At 52.3% G+C, this 24,835-nt stretch overlaps 1 protein-coding gene across 3 annotated transcripts in view; it reads left to right on the top strand.

The window, feature by feature from the left end:
• The first annotated feature begins 6,994 nt into the window (after positions 1-6,994).
• Dock6 (dedicator of cytokinesis 6) overlaps positions 6,995-24,835 on the top strand; it is a 56,045-nt gene continuing 38,204 nt past the window's right edge. For all 3 annotated transcript variants that reach the window (XM_051156047.1, XM_051156046.1, XM_051156045.1), the window contains exons 1-14: positions 6,995-7,092; positions 13,830-13,917; positions 14,409-14,584; positions 16,217-16,285; positions 16,498-16,627; positions 17,628-17,840; positions 18,906-18,991; positions 20,010-20,076; positions 20,224-20,373; positions 23,061-23,141; positions 23,237-23,390; positions 23,505-23,632; positions 23,753-23,846; positions 24,099-24,261. In XM_051156047.1, coding sequence (XP_051012004.1) covers positions 7,049-7,092; positions 13,830-13,917; positions 14,409-14,584; positions 16,217-16,285; positions 16,498-16,627; positions 17,628-17,840; positions 18,906-18,991; positions 20,010-20,076; positions 20,224-20,373; positions 23,061-23,141; positions 23,237-23,390; positions 23,505-23,632; positions 23,753-23,846; positions 24,099-24,261 — 1,643 coding nt within the window. In that variant the 5' untranslated portion in view covers positions 6,995-7,048. The remainder of the gene's footprint in view (positions 7,093-13,829; positions 13,918-14,408; positions 14,585-16,216; positions 16,286-16,497; positions 16,628-17,627; positions 17,841-18,905; positions 18,992-20,009; positions 20,077-20,223; positions 20,374-23,060; positions 23,142-23,236; positions 23,391-23,504; positions 23,633-23,752; positions 23,847-24,098; positions 24,262-24,835) is intronic.

The raw sequence follows: 24,835 nt of genomic DNA, 5'->3' as shown, positions 1-24,835 counted from the left end.
TGTGTGCTGAGTGTGAGTGTGTGATCTGAGTGATGTTGGGGTGTGCTGAGTGTGTGGTGTGAGTGATGTTGGTGTGTGCTGAGTGTGTGTGGTGTGAGTGTTGGTGTGTGCTGAGTGTGTGGTGTGAGTGATGTTGGTGTGTGCTGAGTGTGTGGTGTGAGTGATGTTGTGTGTGTGCTGAGTATGTGGTGTGAGTGATGTTGGTGTGTGCTGAGTGTGTGGTGTGAGTGATGTTGGTGTGTGCTGAGTGTGTGGTGTGAGTGATGTTGGTGTGTGCTGAGTGTGTGGTGTGAGTGATGTTGGTGTGTGCTGAGTGTGTGGTGTGAGTGATGTTGGTGTGTGCTGAGTGTGTGATCTGAGTGATGTTGGTGTGTGCTGAGTGTGTGGTGTGAGTGATGTTGGTGTGTGCTGAGTGTGTGTGTGAGTGATGTTGGTGTGCTGAGTGTGTGGTGTGAGTGAGTGTGTTGGTGTGTGCTGAGTGTGTGGTGTGAGTGATGTTGGTGTGTGCTGAGTGTGTGGTGTGAGTGATGTTGGTGTGTGCTGAGTGTGTGGTGTGAGTGATGTTGGTGTGTGCTGAGTGTGTGGTGTGAGTGATGTTGGTGTGTGCTGAGTGTGTGGTGTGAGTGATGTTGGTGTGTGCTGAGTGTGTGATCTGAGGGATGTTGGTGTGTGATGAGTGTGTAATGAGTGTCTGTGACGCCTTTGCCATGGCTTATGTGTGGAGGTGAAACAGCCTCACAGGGGTGCTGTTAGGTGCCCCTTTCTGCCTTTATATCCATTCCAGGATCAAACTCAGGTCGCCAATCTTTGCTTTGTTGTTTTGTTTTGTTTTCAAGACAGTATTTCTCTGTGTAACATCCCTGACTGTCCATGAACTCAATCTGTAGAGCAATCTGACCTCGAAGTCACAGAGATCCTCCTGCCTCTGCCTCCCAAGTGCTGGGATTACAGGTACGGTCACCACTGCCTGGCTAGGTCACCAGTCTTACACGTAAGCTCCTTTACGGATGGAGCTGTCCTGTTGACTCTTGCTTCTTTTCTTTTCTCTTTCTTTCTTTCTTTCTTTCTTTTTTTTTTTTTTTTTTTGAGATATAAAATGTGAACTTGAAGTGGTGGCGCACGCCTTTAATCCCAGCACTCAGGAGGCAGAGGCAGGCAGATTGCTGTGAGTTCGAGGCCAGCCTGATCTACAAAGTGAGTCCAGGACAGTCAAGGCTACATAGAGAAACCCTGTCTCGAAAAAACAAAAACAAAAAAGTGAATGCCTTTACTTAATACCACCATACATGGACAACACTTCTATGTGTGTGTTTTATAAATATGTATTTGCACGCACACACACCACATATATGCATAAATATATAATATATACAATACGTGTATATATGTATATGTGTACACACACACACTCAACAAAAGCGTGCTTTGGGCGGTAGCTCAGAGACAGAGTGCTTGCTTAGAGCATCCTCTGTAATGAAAAAAATGTGCGCAGTGGATTCCAGGGAGCTGCAGCATCAGAGACAGGCAAGCATCCGGTGACTAGGTCACTGCCCAAAGAAAACAGGAAGCCTGGGACCTGCCCCTGTGGCCTCTCTTTGTGACTTCAGGTCCCAAAGGCAGGCCAGGACACCCTGCCTGGCTTCAGCTTCCTTTCCTAGCTCCGGAAGGAGCAAAGAAAACAATCCTGTGAGGCCCTGGTGGCTTATGTTAGGCTGGCATGCCTTACTGGCCCTGCTGTGGCTCTGTGGGCTGAGGCCTGCCGCCCCACTGCACCCAGCTTACCAAAGAGGATACTGAGGGCCAAACAGTGCCCAAGCCACCTGCGGTCAGCCTGGAAATGGAGTCCCAAACCGCGGCAGGGAGAGGGAACCACGCTAGAAGGCAGGCGGTATGCAGCCAGCCAGGCAGCAGGAAGCACGCCCGCAGGCAGGCATGCATCACGCCCCCCGCATGCAGCATGACTCCGCCGCCCGCAGTCAGGCAGGCATGCACGTCACGCACTCACTCACGCAGCAGGCACGCACGTAGGTACGCATCATTCAGGCATTCGCGCGCCCATTCATTCATTCATTACGCACATCACTCTCCTCACTCATCCATTCACTCACTTACTTATTCATTCATTCACTCACTCATTCATTCCCTCACTTACTTACTCATTCATTCATTCACTCACCCATTCATTCATTTACTCATTCATTCATTCACTTATTTATTTACTCATTCATTCATTCATTCATTCACTCATTCATTCATTCACTCATTCATTCATTCACTCACTCACTCATTCATTCACTCACTCATTCATTCATTCACTCATTCATGCATTGGCTCATTCATCTGTTCACTAACTCATCCATTTATTCAGCACATGTTTGTTCATTCATTTGCCCATCTATTCAGCCAGTCACTCATTAACTTGCCATTTTATATTTTTTAATTTATTTTTTATGAACAGTGTGTGTGTGGCTGCATGTATGTCCATGTGAGGGTGTCGGATCCCCTGGAACAGGAGCTACAGACAGTTGTAAGCTGCCATGTGGCTGCTGGGAATTGAACCCAGGTCCTCTGGGAGAGTAGTCACTGCTTTTAACCACTGAGCCGTCTCTCCAGCCCCTATCATTTTCTTTTTCTATTTTGGTTTTTTAAGTCAGAGTTTCTCTCTGTGTGTAGCCCTGGTTGTTCTGGAACTCTCTCTGCAGACCAGGCTAACCTCAAACTCACAGAGATTGCCTGCCACCATTGCCGGGCTTAATTTGTCATTTTCACCCATCCACGCATCCATCCATCCGTTCAGTGAGTCATCAATCTGCCTAAACGGACCTGATGACTGGAAAGTGCACACAAATCCGTCCTGTGAGGCCAGTGGCTTCTCTCCTTCAGCTTCAGTCCCTTTAACCTTCAGGCTGAAGATGGTAGACTCAGTGGGGCTTTGCTCCTCACACTTGTTGAAAAAATGTCCCTCCACATCACTTTCCCTGCCCATGGGTGGTACAGGGCTTGCTGGTCACACCAGTCCTGTTTGTGGCATGAGAGCTGTGTCCACCAGTGTTGAGCCCTGGCATCCTTAGGAAGTCCTCTAGGTGAGAAATTTTTACTTATTTTTTTTTTTAATTTTAAAAATTTTATATATTTATTTTTTGTGGTGCTAGCTAGGAATGTATCCCAGGGTCTCACACACATTTCGCAGGGGCACACTACTGAGCCACACCCTAGCCTTTACTTGGGGATTCTAGACAGGCGCTCTAGACGTGCACATCCATTATATATTTTATGACCAGGTTTAAAAGTAAAAAGTGAGGAAACAATATTTAAGGAAGAAGACATCACTTATGCAAAGGTCTAGAAACAGCTGGAAAAGCCAAAAATACAAAGACAGATTACAAAAGCCGTACAGGGCTGGAGAGAGGGTGAAGCACTTACTGCTCTCACTGAGGACTTGGATCTGCCAACCAGCACCCACCTCAGGCAGCTCCCAACTGCCTGTAACCCCAGCTCTATGGCATCCCACGGCCTCTTCCAACTTCATTTGCTCACTCGTGATGCACATATGCACACTCAAGCTCCCATATGTAATAAATCTTTAAAGAAAATCTGCCTTGGTTATGTGAATGTTTACTTGTTCATATACACTATTGTGTGGGTACATGTGTGTATTGTGGAGGTCAGAGGTCAATATCAGACACCTTCAATCACTCCCCATTTTATCTATCTATCTATCTATCTATCTATCTATCTATCTATCTTATTTTTCAAAACAAGGTCCCTCTGTCTAGCCCTGATTGTCCTGAAATGTGCTCTGTAGCCTAGGCTGGCCTCAAGCTCACAGAGATCCTCCTGCCTCTGCCTGCTGAGTGCTGTGTGTCACTTGCTGGAGATCTGCGCTCAGGCCCTCAGACTTGAGCAGCAAGCCATCTCCCCCGCCCCTTGGCATTGTTTTGAGATAAAGTCTCGTGTAGCCCAGGCTAGTCTAGAATTGCCTCATTAGCTGAAGCTGGCCCTGAACTCCTGATCCCCACCTCTCTGCTTCCTCAGGTGTGAGATTACAGACGCGGGTCACCAGGCCTGGTTTTTCACGTGGGTGCTTAGGACCTGACCTCGGGTCCTTGTGCTTGCACAGCTGGCACTTTACACACTGAGCCATCTCTCTGGGCTCACCTAGACACGTTTTCATGCCACAGTGATTCACATTACAAGCTCATGGGACAGACAACACGAATGGCAGGCCAGGGGCACATGAGAGCAGAGTCCAGAGTAAGATATTTTCGCAGCAGCTGTGCACCACAGAGGTAGGCGACACAATTATTAATGTCACAATGGGTGGAACAGTGTTCCAGGACAAAGGAACAGCATGGACGAAGAGAAACTTTTTGCTGCTGTCATGTAGCCCAGGCTGGCTTTAAACTCCCTCAATAGATAGCCAAACCTGGCCTTAAATTCCTGATCCTCCTGCCTCTCCCTACCAAGTGCTAAGGTTACATGTATGCACTGCCACACCCAGCAGAAAATGGTCTCCAACCCCTCATTTCTCATATAGACAGTGAAGGAGCCTGCAAGCCAGCTGCTGGGACCCTCCATCTCCTCACAGCCCCTCTCAGCCCCACCTTCATCCAATCCTGGCCATCCATCTCCCAGAGAAAAACAAGGTAGTCTCCTCCACAGTCTCTTCCGCCTTGGTCTACTGGCTCCACCTCACACCTCATCACGTGGAGGCCAAAGTCTCCCACATTTAAGCAGCTGTAGGAGCACCCCTGCCCCGCCCGGCTGAGTCAGGCCTGGCAGTGCCCTGCAGAGGTTTGGCCTTGACAATCAGGTCTGGCGGGCACCTGGGTGGTGCTTGGGTACTATCTTAACTTAAGGGATCTTTGAAACCTCCTTTTCCGAAACGAAAGCCACTCTAAAAGTCCCTTGGCTCTGGTTAGGGCCCCATTAGATTCTCCAGGGAATCAGGGCTCTGCAGGGCCTTTCCCCCTACCCGTATCTGTGCATTGTGCTCTGACTCACCAGGAGCCCTCATTAAGCAGAAGAGAAAAATCAAGGCTCAGAGAGGTTGAAATTTTAAACTATAGATCACACAGCCAGGTCTGGATTGGGGACCTAGCCGATCTTGGCACAACTGCCTTCTTTTGGGGGTTGGGCATCAAGATCCTTTGGATCCAAATCTTAAATCTGACGTGGATGCATTTGGGTGAATAGGGCAAATCCTGGGTTTTCCAACATGCTGGCAACTTGTAGTTGGGGTGTGTGTGTATGCAAAACTCACAGCCAGTGCAAAGGCCTGAAGTTAGCTACAGCCTAGGGTTTCTAAGGAATATTTAGGAGGCCAGAGTCAGGAGGGCAGGTTATAAAGACAGGGGTGGGGGTCGGGGTTGGGGATTTAGCTCAGTTGTAGAGCAAGGCCCTGGGTTCAGTCCTCAGGTCTGGGGGAAAAAAAAAAAGATAAAGACAGGGTGGTGACAGGGCAGATTATGCAGAGCCTGGAGACTATAGGCTGGACTTTGACCCAAATGAGGTGGGCCACAAGGGATGTGGTGAGACTCAGATGTCCCCAAGACCATGCACAGTGGAAGCAGCAGAGAGGGCTCCAGCTCCATGTTCCAGCCTGAGAGGAGAGAAAGAGGCAGGGACCTGAGCGGCACTGGGTGGGGCCCAGCACAGGGGTGGGTGGAGTTCCATTCTCTGTCTCCTAGGCAGAAGCAGCTGGACCACTCTGGGCAGGTGCGTGGGCTCCTGACAGCTGTGTACACAGATCAAGTGCTGGGCCAGGAATAACAGATGGACATCTAGGGGGTGTCCCCGTCATCTAGTTGTCCTTTTTGCGGCTTTAGAAGCAGGTACAGATTTGCTGGGCAAGTGGAGGTAAGTCACTGTGCCCTCTGGCCCCAGCCTCAACATCCGTAGACGGGGCTCTTGCTAGCATCTGTTAGGGAGGAAAAGAACAGCCCATGCAAAAGCTCTAAGGCAGACATGTCCTGGTGTCACACAGCTGCCTGCTCTCCCTCGACTTTTACCGTTGAAGCTTCCCAGCAGGAGGTGGAGAGTACAGGAGACCCCTGGCATATCAGAGATGAGTCAGGACAGAAAATGCTAGAAAACTGCCCGTGGGAGAATGGCAATAAGGAAATTATTTAAGGCTGCATATTAATGAAGTTGTCTCTACAACGTCAGGTAGTCAGAAGTTTCCGGTCTGGCTCCCTCAGGTATCAATGCCAGCTTTCTGAATCACACCTCTCCAACGCAGCCAGAGAGTGGCATGGAGTCCCTCGAACCCCTGGTGAGGCATACTAAGCAAAAAATAAAAACCTCACACCCTAGGCTTCACTTGTCGATAGCATAAAACAGCAGTCCTTTGCGGTCTATGTCCATTGCAGGGCTACAAACAAAACCTTAGTAATTATTGTTCCTCCCTGTGTGCCGTTGATGTTTTCCAGCCAGAGTTGCCTCCGAGGCAAGCGGGGACCTGACAGGGTTTTATGTTCAATCTTTTCCTCCCAAGCCCAACAGAAGACTCAGTTTCCCCATCTTGACCCCAGTGGAAGAGGAATAGTCCCCTGTTCCACTCCCAGCCCCTTCCACGCAGCCCCTGCTCTGCCTGGTCCCTGTCTGCCTTTACAAATTCCCAATACCCTACCTATGCTAGCGAAGCCCGACTCACAACGTACAGCCCATGACGGACCGCCCCTCACAAGCCACGCCCACAAAGGATCTTCATCTCTTCAGTCTTGTCCTGGTCTTCATCCCAGAGCAGCGACATCTAGGATGACAGCCTGGCTCCATCTTCCTGTCCCAGCTGTCTTCTCCTCATCCCCAGCGTTTCTGTCCTACTCTCAATGCTGGCCCAACGCCATCCTAGAAGAGGCTCCGCCCCATGCTATAGAAGGTCCCGCCCCCTTCCAGAGAAGGCCCCGCCCCCTCCCATCTCGGCTCCGGGGCTGAGGCGGGTCGTAGCGCAGGCCCCGCCTCATCAGCACAAGCCCCGCCCCCCGCGCGCCTGCCCCGCCCAGTCCGGCTGCCCAGATTCGGGAGGCTGCGGCGGGACGCGGGAGTCATGGCGGCCTCGGAGCGCCGCGCCTTCGCTCACAAGATCAACAGGTAGCAAGAGCGGCCGCAGTCACCGCAGTTCTGGTCAGAACGGGCGAGGGCGACTGTTTGGGGGCTGGCGGGCAGCGGCTGCGAGGGCGTTCCGGACTCCCCGAGGGCTTCTCGTAGGAGGAAGCGCATCCCGGGTCGGCGCGGGCCGGGCTCCCCGGAGTGCGAGGCTGCATTCTGACCCTCCTGCTGTCCTTCTCTTTGCCGGTGTGTGAGGGGGATTCGCAGCCCCTCCCCCGCCCAGGGTCCCAGGACCCAGTTGTCTGGGAAGAAGAGGAAGCTGCCGCCGAGGCTGGGGGACAGCTGGGGACAGCCCCTTAGTAAACTCCTTGCTTAGCCTCTCCCGAAACCGGCTAGACGTGGGAGGAGGGCGAGGGGGGCTGGGGATTGAACCAGCTGGTGGGCAGACAGGGGAGGGGACAGGCGACAGATGCTAGGGATCCCTTTCCGTGGCCACAGGATTGTGAGAGAGGCTCAAATCTGCGGTGGGTTCGTAATCATCTCTGGTATCCGATCCACTGGAGGACCTGTCTGATCACCCTGAGGTGGGGAGAGGCCACTCTGTGGGGGCCCACCCTGATGGAGACGCAAGAAAGTAGCCCCGGTTTTGCTATGGTGGGACAAGCAGGTGCCAGATAGATGTGTCAGTGATGTGATGGAGATCAATAAGACAGGAAGCGGTGAGGGGGGGATGGGAGCGTGGGAGTGTGGGGGTGTGTGGGGGGTCATCAGCTATGGGGAGGGCCGGGGTCGCAATGGACAGGTGTATTGAAGCACAGACCCATAGGAGAGGAGGGAGAGATCTCCCGACCATCATCCAGAGGAGAAGCAAGTGCAAAGGCCCTGAGGCCACAGAGGGAACCAATGGGAGTGGGTTTATAGGGCCTACAGACTGGAAGGAGGACCTTGATTTTGACCCCAAGTGAGGTGAGAGTGGTAGAGTTCCGGATAGAGGAGAGTTGTGACTTGGGGTAGAGCAATTGGGCACTTCTCTGTTGCCCCCCATGGTACCATGTGAGGGGTTTTTGTTACCTTGTTTTGGCTCAAGTGAGAAAGATGGTCTTGTGCATGAGAATAGGGCCCAGGGTAAGAACCGAAAATTATCCTGGAGCCTTAACGCACTGTGAGGAAGCCCAAGACGTCCCAAACAGCCTGGTGGGTAAATAGATGTTTTTGTTTTTGTGTTTTTCTTTTGCACACAGACCTGAATGAGTTTACCCACCAATCCTAGATGAACCCAAACATCAGTGAGAGCTGAATGATGTCTTGGTTTTGTTGTGTTTTGTTTGAGACAGGCTCTCATGTAGCCCACGCTGACCTCAGATTCACTGTGTAGCCAGGACTGGCCTTGAAGTGGGCCTCCTGACCCACTGCCTGGTTTACAGGCCTGCACTGCCACACTCAGGTGCTGTGGTGCAGGGGCTGGAACCCAGGCCTTTCTCCAGTTCGTTGCTTTTGTGTTTGCTTTCCTTTTGTTTTGAGGAAAGTTCTTACCCTTTCCTAGCTGCCTGGAACTGACTGTGTGGCCCAAAGTGGCTTCAAAATTCCAGCAATCCTCCGACTTTTCCTCACAGTGCAAGGACGCCTCACATGAAGCGTCATGTATAGTTAATTTTTAAATTTTATTATAATTTTTTACTTTTACGTATACAATTATATTATTACACATATATACAATAAACTACATACAGCAAGAAATATGGTTAATTTTTTAAATACATTATTCACTTACTTATTTTGTGTGTGCATGTATGTACCACAGTGTATGTGTGTGTGGGGGGGGGGGTGTCAGACAACAGCTGGCAAGGATCTGTTCCCTCCTTTCATAGCAGATGCCAGGGATCAAGCTCGGGTCATCAGGCTTGGCAGCAAGGGCCTTTGCCCACTGAGCCATCTTTCCACTTTCACCTTGGTTTTTGCGGCAGGGCTTCTCAGGGGGACCTGAGGCTCTCCGGTTCAGCAAGCCTGGTTGCCAGCAAGCTCTGGTCTGTCTGCCTCTGCCCACACCCCCTACAGGAGTTGTCCCCCACCTCTTATCTTGTTTTATGAGACTCTGTAGCCCAGACTGGCCTTGAACTGGTAGCAAGTCTCCTGCTTCAGTCTCCCAAATACGGGGATTACAGGTGTGCACTACCACCTGCCTAAACTTAGTAAAGACAAAGACTTCAGGAGTGGCCGGGCGTGGTGGCGCACTTCTCTAATCCCAGGACTCGGGAAGCAGAGGCAGGCGGATCTCTGTGAGTTTAAGGCTAGCCTGGTCTACAGAGAGAGTCCAGGACCACCAAGGCTACACACAGAGAAACTCTGTCTTGAAGAACAAAAAAAAAAAAAAAGGAAAAAGGGACTTCTGGAGCAGATGTGGCCTCTTCCTATACCCTGGACTTGTGCAGCTATGTACCATGGTGTGTGTGAGCGTGCACATTCCTCATACGTTCCACGGCTCATGGATGGAGGTCAGAGGACACTTGCAGGAATCTTTTCTTTCTACTTTGTGGTTTCTTGAGGTTATATTCAGGCCATCAGGCTTGGCAGGAAGTTACCCCTAAGCCATCTTTTTTTTTTTTTTTTTTTTTTAAGATTTATTTATTATGTAAACAGTATGCATCAGATCACATTATAGATGGTTGTGAGCCACCATGTGGTTGCTGGGAATTGAACTCAGGACCTCTGGAAGAGCAGTCAGTGCTCTTAACCGCTGAGCCATCTCTCCAGCCCCCCTCACTGAGCCATCTTGCCAGCCTCTTCCCCAACATCTTACTTTTTGAGGCAAGGCATTCATTGGGATCTGGAGCTCCAGCTAAACTAGCCAGGGGCCCCCAGGCATCTTCCTGTCTCTGCTCCCCAGTGATGTGGGCTGTTATGTGGGTGCTGGGTTCTCAGGCTTGGGTGGGAGGCATTGCAGCTGCTAGCTGTCTCGGCCCCTGAAGATGGTCATCTGAGGTGTGCTATGCGGCGGAAGGGCGTTTTCTGGGTGTTGACATCGTTGCTGATGTTCCGTGGATTCGCCTTTGAGAACGTATGCCCTCAGGCTTTTGTGGCTTTCTGTGGAGTCATTTGACAGCCGTGAGAGTACAGTGTTAAAAGACCCTGTTTCTGGCTCACCATCCTCCCCATTGTAAGGACAGACTCCAGTTAACTCTGCCAGCCCCGATGAACTCTACAATTGCTACAGTGTCTCTTGTGGCACTTGTGATCTGATGTGTGGAACAGCGCTCAATTCAATTCAGTGTGTTATTTCTCTAAGAATACATTTACATGGCGTGTAACACCATACACTGGCATGGTGTGTGTACACAGGTGTCTCACAGCGCAGGTGTAGAGGTCAGAGGACAACTTGAGAGTGGTGCTCTCTCTCTCCTTCCTACTTTGCATAGGTACCAAGGGTCAGACCTAGGTCATTACACTCGGTGGCTAATGCCTTTACCTGCTGAGCCGTTTTGCAGCTCCATGTCTGTTCTTTAGAAATGTGTTCTCCACCAGTGCTGATGGTGCATGCCTTTAATCCCAGCTCTTGGAAGGCAGATGCAGCCTGGTCTCTGAGGACAGCCAGGGCTACAGAGAGAAACAGAAACTCTGAGGGTGGGGTGGGGCGGGGCGGGATGAGGTGGGGCAGGGTGGGGGGGGAGGGTTCTATTACTAGGACACCAGTCAGATTTGGGGGAGAAGTGTGGAGGAAGCTCAGCAGCATGGTGCATGTCTGTTACCCTAACTTGGAAGGAAGGAGGGTTGTGAGTGCAAGGCCAGCCTGGGTTACATAGTGAGATTGGGGCTAGCCTGGGCTATACAAGACTCTGTCTCAAAGATGTTGTGGGGGCTAGGAAGATGACTCAGTCAGTGAACAGCCATGCAAGCATGAGGGCCTGAGCTCAGTGCTTGACGTCCATGTAAAGCCAGTGTGATGGTGGGATACCTCTAACTCTGGGCTCTGGGAGGGTGGACAGTGGTGGCTCTGGGATTTCACTGGCCAGCAGCCTGCCCTAATGGGGAGCCCCAGGCCAGTCTCAAACAGTAAGATGGGTGGTTCCTGAGGACACATGGAGTTGACCTCTGGCCTCTATCTGTACACATGCACACACATTTCTGCTGGTTACTGCCTAGTAACAGACATAAGGCCATCATAGGAATTTGGGACGAGTATGTGGTAATAACTGGGGGTTGCAGATCCATCACTGTTTTCCAGGGCCAGTGGCAGTGCTCCACCCTCCCTGTCCTTTTCTCTGGCCAAAGAACAGCTGGGTGTGGCCACAGCCTCCATCCCTGTCCTGGCATCTGTTAAAAATACTAATTCCAGGGGCTCTGAGTGTCCCAGCCTTCAAGGGAGTCTGCTTGGAGGGTTTGGATTTGAGCATAAAGCTGTCAACTTCACTTTGATTTCACTGGGGCTGCAGAGATGGCTCAGGGGGTAAGTTGACCTAGGCTTGATTCCCAGTACCCACGTGGTGGCTCACAATCATCCATTACTCCAGTTCCAGAGGATTGGACACCCTACCCCTTTCTAACCTCTGAGGGCACTAGGCCTGCACATGGTGCACACACATACAGGCAAGCAAAACACTCATCTACATTAAAACAACAACAATAAATCTAAGTTTAACTTTGTTGCTAGGACAAGTGAGAGAGCTCAGCAGGTAAGGAGCTTGCCACCAAGCCTGACATGCTGAGTTTGATCACCCAGATCCAATAGTGGGAGGAGGAAAACAACTCCCATCAGTTGTCTTAAAACTGTCATCTACAGCTGGTCATGGTGGCGCACGCCTTTAATCCCAGCATTCGGGAGGCAGAGGCAGGCAAATCGCTGTGAGTTTGAGACCAGTCTGGTCTACAAAGTGAGTCCAGAATGGCCAAGGCTACATAGAGAAACCTTGTCTCAAAAAAACCAAAAAAGCAAAAAACCCAAACAAACAAAAACAAAACCAAAAAAACCTGTTGTCTACTTGGTTTTGGTTCTGCTCTGATAACCCAGGGCCTTCGGGCATGCAAAGCAAGCACCCACCGTGAGCCACAGCGCAGTACGACCTTCCAGAAATAACACTGACTGGTTTATTTTGTACATGGAAGGGGCATGCAATGGCAAGCATGTGGAGGGACTCACAGTGGGAGGTGAAAAGGAAGGGCCCCCAAATTCAGGTTTTCAGCTATTTGACTTTGTTTTTGGTTTAGGCTTTTGGTTTTTGGAGACAGGGTTTCTCTGTGTAGCCTTGGCTGTCCTGGACTCACATTGTAGACCAGGCTGGCCTTGAACTCACAGCAATCTACCTGCCTCTGCCTCCCGAGTGCTGGGATTAAAGGCGTGTGCCACTATGCCCAGATCCCAACTATTTGACTTTTAAGACAGACTGGGGTTGGGGTTTGGCTCAAGGTAGAGCTCTTGATCAGCACCACTGAGGCATCCCCAGTGTCCCAAAAAACTTAAAGGAGAGAAAACAGTCACCGAGGACAAAAGATGGTCTACTTACCCAAAGTCTCATAGGGGCCATATCAGGTTGCTTTTTGTAGGCAAGTCAGACCACAGCTGGGGTGGGACGTCATCATTAATCCATTCCCTGCCACGGAGGAGCCCTCTCCCATCCTTGGCTGTTGCTGGAGGGAGCAGCTCTCTAGAAACTGGTGTGAACCAAGGCTATTTCTTTCCCACGTGTCCCAGTCTGAGTGTGGCCGCAGGGTTCCTGTGTTGAAAGGCTTGTGGTCCTCAGCCTGAAGAAGTTAAGAGATGGAAAGCAGGGATGAAGTGTGGTTCAGTGGGGATGCTCCTGCTTAGAATCCCCCAGTAAGGGGCTGAGGGTCGCCATCCCCCCAACCCCACCCCACCCCCCCACAGCTGCCATTTTTCTAGCATCAGGAGGTCAGAGGTAATCATCAGCATTGCAAAACAAAGTAAAGGTTGCTGAGCACCTAGAACCACCCCCGCTTCTGGGACCAGGATTCCAGGAGTGCACCAGCGCCAATGCGTCTTTCTTTCTCTGAGCCGAGGGTCTTGTTGGTCTCCACACTAGCAGCCTCTCCTAGACTTATAGAATGCCCTGTGTTCTCCCCTAACCCCTGTTGGGTCAGGGCAGCTGTGAGTGGGTAAGCTGGGGCCAGAAGGCAGGAGTGTTGTGCCCAGAGCTTCACAGCCAGGATGGAAAAGGTGCATGCTCGTAGTGGAATGCTGGATTCGTGTGTTTGGAAAACCCAGGAAAGATGGAGGGAGCTGTGTTTCCCTTTGGACCTTGATGAGTCTAGAAGGGGAGATGATGAGGGGCGGGGAAACTGTCAATCCCTCAAGCATGGCGCAGCGCCATTTCCCTATCTATTTGGTGTAGGAAGGGACTGGGGTGCAGAGACCTGCAGCCTTTATTTGTCTTGTTTGTTTAGCCCTGCAGAACTGTCACAGGCAGGGCCAGCCCTCTGTCACCGTGCTACACCCCCCGCACACTGTCGTTGTTGTTAATTTGTTTACTTACATGGGGACCACTTTGGGGAGTCAGTTCTTTCCTTCTACGTGCTAATATTGGGGCCAGGGGTTGGGTGGGGGACTGAGCTCAAGTGTTCATACTTGATTGGGGGGGCACTTTGCTTTTTACCCGCCGCGGAGCCATCTCATAGGTTTCTTTTTGTGTTTTAAAAGCCCTTGTTTTTATTTTTCATCACCCAAGTTCTCTCCTACAAATAAAACTAGTCTCCATCCCCCCCCCAGTGCCCCGCCCCCATCCCCCTGCCTGAGTTTTCTTGTTTCCCACACCCCGTTTCTGTCTTTCCAGGACAGTGGCTGCTGAGGTCCGGAAGCAGGTGTCCAGGGAACGCAGCGGCTCACCCCACTCCAGCCGTCGCTCCAGCAGTTCCCTGGGGGTGAGTCCCTGCTCTGTGGCTGGCAGCAGTGGGGTACACCCATGCTGGTTGGACCCTCTCTGTTCAATGGCTAGGGAGGAGGGAGGCCTTGTCCCTCACACATCTGTATAGATGCAGGGATGTTTGTGTTCCAAGAGTGGTTAGGAGGATGACATTGGCTTCCTGGACCACCCAGATGGGGCCCCAGGCTGAGGGCTGGAAGAGACTTCCTGCCGCAGGGGGAAGGGGTGGGGCCTCAGGAATTGTCTCTGGCCATTCCTTTAACCATTAGAGTCTTTCCAGACACTGGGGTGTGATTTCCTTCCTGGAGGGAGGGGGCAGGGCCCTGGCCACGCTGCTGTGGAAAGTCTGAGCTCACGTAGACCCTCCGCAGCCCCAGCGGCCTTGGAGGCTCCCACCACCCTCTACTGCAGTCTCGAGTCAGCTGTGAGCATACACCCAGCTTCTCACCAGGGGTGCTGTGGCCGCTGTGGCCACTGTGCATCAATCAGGTCCCTCTGACGGAGGTTATCGAACCCCTGGACTTTGAGGATGTGCTTCTGAGCCGGCCACCTGAAGTTGAGCCCGGTCCCCTCAGGGACTTGATGGAGTTTCCGGCTGATGATTTGGAACTCCTGAAGCAGCCCCGAGAATGCCGCACCACAGAGTCTGGGGTCCCGGAGGACGGGTGCGTTCTGCACACACACATACCCCACTACTCACTGCCTCTCCCAGAGTCCCATACCCCCAGGCTCAACTTCAGGTCCTGGACAAATCACTGTCCCTGTCTGAGTTCTGTGTGTGTGCGCGTGTGCATGTGTGTGTGTGTGTGTGTGTGTGTGTTACGCATGCGTGTGTGTGTGTGTTCATGCAGGCATGCATGTTTGTGTGTGTGTGTGTGTGTGCCTGAGGGCGTGTGCATGTGCATTTGCTCTCAGTTGGTAACTGTGCAGGTTCATGTACCCACCTGCGCAGAGACCAGCGGTCAGCTCCAGCAATCTACCTCTCTTGTGCTCCTGTGACTGTATGCAGCCAGGGTCTCTCACTTGCAACAGAGCTCTCCAAGCTGGCTCCTTTCCCTTCTGAGTTTGGGGATTAGAGGTGGGCCCCCATGCCCACCCACTGTTGCGTGGGAGCTGGAGACCTGAACCCTAGTGTTCAAGCCTGTAAGACAAGCGCTCTAACTGGCCTAGCATCTCTCCAGACACACCCTTTTCACTTTTTAAAAAAAGATTTATTACATATACATGTGTGCTTGCACATGAGGACATCAGATCACATTATAGATGGTTGTGAGCCACCATGTGGTTACTGGAAATTGAACTCTCAGGACCTCTGGAAGAGAAGACAGTGCTCTTAACCTCTGGGCAATCTCTCCAGCCCCTCTTTTCACTTTTAAAAAAAAATATATATTATTATTAATTTATTCATATTACATCTCAATTGTTATCCCATCCCTTGTATCCTCCCATTCCTCCCTCCCTCCCATTTTCCCCTTACTCTCCTCCCCTATGACTGTGACTGAGGGGAACCTCCTCCCCCTGTATATGCTCATAGGGCATCAAATCTCTTCTTCCCTTTTCCCTTTTTAAAAAAAGAAATATTTTAAAAGTTATTTTTTATTTTATGTGCATTGATGTTTTGTCTACATGTCTAACTGAGGGTATCAGATCCACTGGAACTGAAGTTACAGACAGTTGTGAGCTGCCATGTGGGTGCTGGGAATTGACCTGGGGCCTCTGAGAGAGCAGCCAGTGCTCTTAACCAGTTGAACCATCTCTCCAGACCCCATCTTTTTCACCTTTTAAAGATTTATTTATTTTATTTTACATATATGGGTGTTTCGCCTGCTGTAAGTCGGCTTATCACCTGTGTGTCTGGTGCCCATGGTTCCAGAAGAGGGCAACGGATCATCTGGAGCTGGAGTTAAAGGTGATTGTGAGCCACCATGTGGGTGCTGGGAACCATTTGGCTCCTTTACAAGAACAGCCAGTGCTTTTAACCGCTGAGCCATCTCTCCAGACCATTGTTTTTGTGTTTTGAGGCAGGGTCTCATTTAGCCCAGGCTAGGCCCTGAACATCTGGTTCTCCTGCCACTGAGATCACATGTGTGCCTTGTCACTCCCGGTCTATGCTGTGCTGAGGAGGAGACCCAGGGCTGCATCCTCACAGAGCCTCACACTGTGTCCCAGCCTGGTCTTTAACTCACAGGAATCCTCCTGCCTCAGCCTCCTGAGCACTGGTATCTACAGTCCTTTTCTCCTAGGCCTTTGGAAATGTTCACTCTGCCTCTTTTTACCCTGGTTGTATTTTGCTGTAGAAAGTTGGACGCCCAGGTGAGGGCTGCCGTGGAGATGTACTCGGAGGACTGGGTCATTGTCCGCAGAAGGTGGGTCTTACTCAGAGCAGCTCCTGGGAGGGGAGGAGGGTGGAGGGACTGCACTATTTGTGGCTGGTCCCTCTGTTTACCCACCCACTATTCCTTCCACAAAGAGTTGGACTTCTTTAGCTAAAGGACCTTGGTAGGTGTCCCATGGTCTCACCACAGCTGTCAGTGTCTCAGAGTCCACCTGCTTAGCCCCGCCCCCACCTTCCTGCTAGGTACCAGCACCTGAGTACCGCGTACAGCCCCATTACCACAGAGACACAGCGAGAGCGGCAGAAAGGCCTCACCTGCCAGGTCTTCGAGCAAGATACCTCTGGGGACGAGAGGATGGGTCCTGAGGACACGGTGAGGGGCCCCTGGCTGGGGTCACTGAGGGGCCAGACTCAGGAAAAATGGCCCGGTCAGCCTTGATCCCAATGAGTGAAATAAGCCCCAGGAGTGAAACGCTGAGAGTCACGATTGTGCACGATTTTCAGGCGCGTAGTGTATACTGTATACCAAAGGCTTTCTGCATGTGCTCCTTTCAGGCTGTGAGTGGGGGCCACAACCATTATCCCTCATGGCAGAGAAACTGAGGCATAGTAAAGTAATTAATGCTTATATTTTGTTGTTTAGCATTTACTGAACACCTACTGTATACCAAGTATTTATTCTTACTAGTATAGATTCCATTGTTAACTGTATTGCAGGGAGGTGTAGACTTAGCTCAGTGGTAAATGCTTGTGCAAATGCAAGACATGGGGTCCATCCTTGGCCAGGGTAGGGTGTCAGGGAGGGAGGCGACAAATAAGTAAGGAAGCTAGATGTAGGAGGGGAAACTGAGGCCCATAGACAGGTCAGGGACGCATAGGCACAGAACAGGACTAGGTTTGAGTCAGGGCTGTGTGCACAGTTGACTGTAGGTGGTCCTAGGACAGCCACACCTCAGGAAAGAACTCTCCTCTTCCTGGCAGCAGTGAACAGAGTCCCAGGGAAGGCTCTGATTGGTCCAGCCCAAGGGTGGCCTTATCTCAGAGCTAATCCTTGGAGCTGACCAGTGTGGCCAGTCTGAACTTAGCCCAAAGGCAGAGAGGCTATTACGTGTGTTCTGATTGGCCAGAGGAGGGTCACCTGTGGCATAGAGTATCTTCCCTCCACAGTGGTAAAGAGCTTCCTACAAAGAAATAATTCTGGAAGTTTCTGGAGAGGCCAGCCAGGCCCCCAAGTGGCCCCTGTAGTGGTGAGCCCACCCTGGCTTGCCCCTCAGCTTCTCCCCTATATATGTAGATTAGATGTCTACAGGGAGAGACTCAGAGAAGCAGGTGCATGCAGGTGGTGCTCAGCACTTGCACATTCTCAACTGCAGGATGATTCCCAGCACTGCTCAGGCTCCCCAGAGGATACCCCTCGAAGCAGTGGCGCCTCGGGCATCTTCAGCCTGAGGAACCTGGCTGCAGACTCGCTGCTGCCCACACTGCTGGAGCGGGCGGCCCCCGAAGATGTGGACCGGCGCAATGAGGCCCTCAGGCGGCAGCACCGGGCCCCCGCCCTACTCGCCTTGTACCCTGCACCCGATGAGGTGAGTGCTGGCTGGTTCGCTGCCCCCCAGACCAGAGTCATCCAGCCTGCATTTACCAGCTGCTTGCTGTATACCTACAGCTAATGACGTTATTTGGATCCTCGTCTGACTTTGATTTATTGAGCACCAAGTGCTTATCTCTACAGTTATTCAACCCCTATCCATTGTGTGCCTACTGTATACTTCTCTATCTAATCCGCCAATGTGCTGACCACCTACCGTATGTGCCTCTATTTACCTAGCCGTTTATTTGGCACCTAGTGCATACTATTGTTTTTGTTTAACCTTGTATTGAGTGCTGGCTATATATTCAATGCTTGCTCAGTCAGTACTTACTGACACTCCTTGTCTATGATGGGGTTATGTCCCAGTAAGCGTATTTGAAGTTCAAAATATGTAAGTCAACAGTGCATTCAGCCTTGGCATGGTGCCTCGTGCCTGTACTCCCTGCACTTGGAGGTGGGAGGTTGAAGGTTCAGATGTACAACGTCAACCTTGGCTACATAGTGAATCTGAGGCCAGCCAGGACTACATGAGACCATATCTCTGAGAAACACAAAACAAAACAAAACTGTGCCACACAGTTTTATCTTACAGACCGTCATAGTTTAACCTACTTTAGATGTGTTCAGAATGCCTGCGTTAGCCTATAATTAGGCAAAACCATGAGGTGGAAAGCCTATTCTATACTAAAGTGGTGACTGTCTGGTGTGGCGTATTGGACATTGTACTGAAAGTGAGGTGTGGTTGTTGGGTATGGTCCTCAATCCTTGCCGCACCACAGAGGCTTTGTTTGCATCTGTTGGTCCATCCAGCATTTAGTGGAGGCTTCCTTTATACACTGATATTTACCCAAACAGAATCTGTTGGCACCCCCTGTATACCTCTGCAATGCTACGTACATGATTGACACTGGGGTTACGGCTAGAAGGAGCGCACTGCGAGCAGTTCCATCAGGCCTGGGGCCTGGAGCCCTGGAGCTGGAGGTTGGGTGCAGCCGATCTTGGGCCAGGCATTCTAGAACCTTCCTGGAGGACCCATCCCTCACACCCCCTCTGTCTGTAGGATGAAGCTGTAGAACGCTGCAGCCACCCTGAGCCGCCCCGGGAGCACTTCGGACAGAGGATCCTCGTGAAATGTCTGTCACTCAAGTGAGTCAGGGTGCAGCCCTGTGGGGTTCCCTGTCCTGAGGGCGGGCGCTCGCTGTGGACTTCTCCTTCCCCTCTCAGAGGCACTGGTGGCTAACCTTGCTGTCTCTGCATCATCACGTGCTGTGCACGCCCCCTTCCAGCCTCCCCCCCCCCCACCAGCCCTCTCACTAACAGTCTGGGAAACTGCCATGCTTCCTCCTACTCCCTGGTCCCCCCCAAGTTGTTCCGGCACTTCTCTGGGTCCCAAGACCCCCTCCAAGCATCTGTCCTCACAGTGTGTGACACACTCCGTGGTTCTTTGTCCTGTGTACAACAGGCACTCAGTGTTTGCTGAATGAGTGAGTACGTGAGCCCACAGCTGGATTCCCAACTTTGGAAGTTGGGGCTGAGGGCCAGAGTGGAATTCTGTTTCCTGCTCTGGTCCTGACAGAAACAGGGTCTAGGAGGGGCTGGGCCAGGCTCCGAGTGCACTTCCCGTTCAGTTCCATTCCCACGCTCTGCTAGCTGCTCCTGGGGACCTACTCTGATGGGCCTCGGACTGGCTGGCTGGAGGCTGGGAGCCAGGCCCCGCCCTTCCACCCTGTGTCTCAGCAGGAGGGTGAGAAGCCAAACCCACTTGTTCCAAGCGACAGGATCTCAAGCCGAGATCATGTTTTGTGCCTCAGTTTTCCCACCCACACTCACTTCACAGGGGAGGTGAAAGAGCTGATAAGTTCATATAGGCGCAGGCTGCCTAAAATAGTGGGAGGGCCTCATGACACCCACGGCGGTGGGGAGCTCTGGGGAGAATGCGTGCACCAAGCGCTGGTTCATCCCCAGCACCTGGAGACAAGGTGTGATCCAGCACTTGAGGAACAGAGGCAGGAGAATTGGGGATCGCAGGTCGTTCCTGGGTACATAGGGAGTTGGAGCCAGCCTGGGCTAAATCAGACTCTGTCCCAAAAGGAAAAAAAAAAAAGAAGAGGGCACAGATTGCTTGGATGATAGCTGTCACAGAGAGGTCCCCATTTACCCACAGGTTTGAGATAGAAATTGAGCCCATCTTTGGCACCTTGGCCCTATATGATGTACGGGAGAAAAAGAAGGTAGGTGCCCTGCCTCCTCCCTCCCTCCTCTCTCCTTCCTTCTCCCTTCCTGTGCCTCCTTGGTTGGGGATGAGGCGGGGGGGGGGGGCGCGGGGGCCACAAGCTTTGGAACGGTGTCTCCCAGCTCTCTGCCTCCCGCATCTCCAGATTTCAGAAAACTTCTACTTTGACCTAAACTCGGACTCTGTGAAGGGGCTGCTCCGGGCCCATGGCACCCACCCGGCCATCTCCACCTTGGCACGCTCTGCCATCTTCTCCGTGACCTACCCCTCTCCTGACATCTTCCTGGTTGTCAAGGTGCTGACTGGGGCCCTGCAAGGGGATGGCTTACTATGATGATCAGAGCTGAGGCTCAGTGGGATCTAGCACTGTGAGGCTGAGGCAGGGGCACTGTGAGGCTGAGGCAGGGGGTCTGTGAGGCTGAGGCAGGGGCACTGTGAGGCTGAGGCAGGGGCACTGTGAGGCTGAGGCAGGGGAGCTGTGAGGCTGAGGCAGGGGCACTGTGAGGCTGAGGCAGGGGCACTGTGAGGCTGAGGCAGGGCGTCTGTGAGGCTGAGGCAGGGGCACTGTGAGGCTGAGGCAGGGGGTCTGTGAGGCTGAGGCAGGGCGTCTGTGAGGCTGAGGCAGGGGCACTGTGAGGCTGAGGCAGGGCGTCTGTGAGGCTGAGGCAGGGGCACTGTGAGGCTGAGGCAGGGCGTCTGTGAGGCTGAGGCAGGGGGTCTGTGAGGCTGAGCAGGGGAGCTGTGAGGCTGAGGCAGGGGAGCTGTGAGGCTGAGGCAGGGGAGCTGTGAGGCTGAGGCAGGGGAGCTGTGAGGCTGAGGCAACTTAGGCTGCTCATAGAAACCTTGTCATAAAGCAAACAGGACAATTGAGTCTCCCTCTGAGATGGGGCAGGAAAGGTGAGTCAGTGTATTCTGGGATTTCTTCCGTCTTGGTTATGTCAGTTAGCTTTCACAGTGAAACAACTAAAGTACTTACAGGCTTGCCTGCTGAGGGGCCAGCTCTTCACGCTGAGGGTTGCAATGGTCATCGTTTTTCTTTTTCTTTCTTTCTTTCTTTTTTTTCTTTTTCTTTTGGTTTTTCCAGACAGGGTTTCTCTGTGTAACAGAGCCCTGACTGTCCTGGACTTGCTTTGTAGTCCAGGCTGGCCTTGACTACAGAGATTGAACTCACAGGACTCCCAAGTGCTGAGATTAAAGGCGTGGGCCACCTCTCCCAGCAACAATGGTCATCAGAACAGGGAAGAACCTTCCGTAGGGTCTTCCAACTCCTGAGATGTTCAGGACTGGAGTTCCAGCCCTAAGGTTCATGGTCATGACTTCAGTGTGGACTGGCAAGCATACCATGTGCAGTGTATCTATAAGCCCAGCTCAGGGAGGCTGAAGCAGGCTTCTACTGCTGTGACAAACACCATAGCCAACAGCAACTCGGGGAGAAAATAACTTATTTCAGCTTACACCTCTCAGCTCATACCCCATTGTGAAGGGAAGTCAGCGCAGGAACTTGAGGCAAGATGGAATCAAAAACTGAAGTCGATGCCGGCCATGGAGGAGTGCTGCTTACTGACTTGTTCTTCATGATGTGCCAGGCTTCTTTTAAATGAATTAATTGCTTTGTATGCACTGGTCTTTTGACTACATGTATGTTTGAGTGAGGATGTTGAATCCTCTGGAACAGGAGTTACAGAGCGTTGTGGGTGCTGGGAATTGAATCCTGGGTCCTCTGGAAGAGCCTCCAGTGCTCCTAAGCGCTTGGCCATCTCTCCAGCCCCCAGCTTGCTTTCTTAGACAGCCCAGGACCATGCACCCAGGGTGACACCATCCACAGAGAAGTCTCCCATATCAATCACTAGTCAAAAAAACTGCCTCACAGAGCAGCTTACAGACCAGTCTAAGGGAAGTTCCCTCTTTCTAGATAACCCTGGCTGGCATCAGACTGGCAAAAATCCAACCAGAACACAAGGGTATTACAAGTCTGCGTCCAGCCCACCAGACTGAATTTTAAAGTAAAAATGGAAAGGGGCTTGGCTCAGTGCCAGAGCATCTTCCTGGAATCCTCCAGCGAGGGCCTGGTGCGCTCACCCCGCGTTTGAAAGGCCCTGGTTTCCATATAGAAAGGAAGAGAGGCCAGGCAGTGGTGTCACTGGAGAGGCAGAGGCCAGCCTGGTCTACACAGCGTGACCCTGTCTCAAAACAAGAAGCGGAGAGGGAGGAACTGGAGAGATGCCTTAGTAGTTGGAGCACCCACTGTTCATGCCCAAGCAAGCACCCACGCTGGTGGATCCAGTGCCCTCTTCTGGCCACCACTGGCACTGTACTTACACCTACACACATATATGCATAAATAAAAATAAAAATAAAATCTGTTAGAGAAAAGAGCCGGACCTCTAGTCCCAACACTGAGAAGGCACAGGCAGGTGGATCTCTGAGTTTGAAGCCAGTCTGGTCTACGTAGAGACTTCCAGCACAGCGGGGGGTACATAGTGAGATCCTATCTCAAAAAACAAGAGAGAAGCTGGGCGTGGTGGCACATACCTTTAATCCCAGCACTAGGAAGGCAGAGGCAGGCGGAGCTTTATGAGTTGGAGGCCAGCCTGGTCTACATGGCAAGTCCAAGACTCGAACCCCCCCCCCAAAAAATAATAAAAACGAGAGATGGAGAGAAAGAAAGAAATGAGAAAGGACCAATAGCTTAAGGTGGGCTGTAGCGAAGGGGTTCAGACGATGGGATTGCTGGCAGAATGCTAGCAATCAATCTGTCAGGATGGCCTAGAGACTGGGTAGTGGTAGAGGTTTGCTCGGATGCAGCGGGGGGGGGGGGGGGGGGGGGGGGGGGGGGGGGGGGGGGGGGGGCGCCCCGGGGGCGAAGAGGGGGCGAGTCCTAGGTTCATGCTTGGTCTTGAGCGAAGTGTGTGTGGGTCGAGGAGGGTCCAAGAGACTGAAAGGGGACTAAGGACCCCCTCGCTGGGCCCTTCTGCCCTGCAGCTGGAAAAGGTGCTTCAGCAGGGGGACATCAGCGAGTGCTGCGAGCCCTACATGGTGATGAAGGAGGCAGACACGGTGAAGGTAGGTGGGTGAGCTGGACCACTAGCTGGGCGGGTCCTGAGGGTGTGGCTCTGGGGAGGGACGCTGAGCTGGGAGGCGGGTGCGTCTCCCCACAGAATAAAGAGAAGCTGGAGAGGCTGCGCCTGGCTGCCGAGCAGTTCTGCACCAGGCTGGGCCGCTACCGCATGCCCTTCGCCTGGACGGCTGTGCACCTGGCCAACATCGTGAGCAGCGTCGGGCCACAGGACCGGGATTCCGACTCCGAGGGCGGTGAGGACGCGCGCCGCTTGCTGGCTCTCCGCGGCATTACACCCGTTTCCCTCCATCTGCACCGTTACCCTCTCTAATTCGGGTCCCTTTCTGCCACCCTGCCTTGTCTCCTAGAGCGCAGGCCTACTTGGGCGGAACGCCGTCGTCGGGGCCCTCAGGATCGAGGCTGTAGTGGGGATGATGTCTGCAGCTTCTCCGGCTTCCGTCCGGCCACGTTAACTGTCACTAACTTTTTTAAACAGGTGCCCTTGGTATAGGACAAGGGGCCTGGGAGGAAGGGAACACAGAGATGATTTTCCCCTGGGGGCCCATCCATCTTAGGGACTTTCAGCCCCTTGCTTTGGGGACCCTGTATCTGGCAGGAAGCAGAACGGCTCAGTGATGAGGACCTTTTCAAGTTTCTGGCGGACATGCGGAGACCATCATCCCTGCTGAGGCGTTTGCGACCTGTGACTGGTGTGTGGCACATCCGATAAAGTAGAGCCGTTGCTCACATAGTCACTTAGGACCATGCTGAGGATAATGGGTGCTGGGCATCCAACCCCAGGGCATAGGTAGACAGTGGGGGGAACAGGGACATCGGGACAGGCAGAGCCCAGCAGAATTGCCCCAGCTAGGTTACAGGGGACATCGGGACAGGCAGAGCCCCAGCAGAAGTGCCCCAGCTAGGAGGCTGAGGCAGGTAAAAACCAAGCCCCTTCTCTCCAGCCCAGCTCAAGATTGACATCTCCCCGGCACCCGAGAACCTCCACTTCTGCCTGTCCCCCGAGTTACTTCATGTCAAGCCCTACCCAGACCCCAGGGGGCGGCCCACCAAGGAGATCCTGGAGTTTCCTGCCCGTGAGGTCTACGCCCCCCATACCTGCTACAGGTAGTCTACGCTCCGTTCTTCATGTGTGTGCATGTTTATGCGCGTGTATTCTTGTGTGGGGAGGTGCTCAAGTGTGCACACCTGCATGTGAATGGAGGTCAGAGAGCTTTGGGCACTGCTCTCAGGCACTGTCCACCTGGCTTTAAAAGCCTTTTTATTATATTTATTTTATTTTGGGGATGAGGTGCAGCCCACAGCGCAGTGGGGGAGGTCAGAGGATAGCTTGCAGAAGCAGGTCTTGTCAACTCTGTGGATTTTGAGAGTGCAACTCATGTTGCCAAGCTTGTGGTGACACCTTTACCCTCTGAATTACCTCAGGATCCCCACTTTTAAAAATAATTATTTTTTTTATGTGCATTGGTGTGAGGATATAAGATCCCTTGGAACAGGAGTTGTAGACAGTTGTGAGCTGCCATGTATTTGGGTGCTGGGAATTGAATGTGGGTCCTTTGGAAGAGCAGACTGTGCTCTTAACCACTGAGCCATCTCTCCAACCTCATATTCCCACCCCCCACCCCACCCCCAAGAGAGGGTTTCTCTGTGTAGCCTTGGCTGTCCTGGACTTGCTTTGTAG

This window comes from Acomys russatus, chromosome 14 (assembly GCF_903995435.1).
Source record: "Acomys russatus chromosome 14, mAcoRus1.1, whole genome shotgun sequence".
In the NCBI taxonomy this organism is placed as follows: Eukaryota; Metazoa; Chordata; class Mammalia; order Rodentia; family Muridae; genus Acomys; species Acomys russatus.
This window is presented reverse-complemented; position numbering and strand designations above follow the sequence as displayed.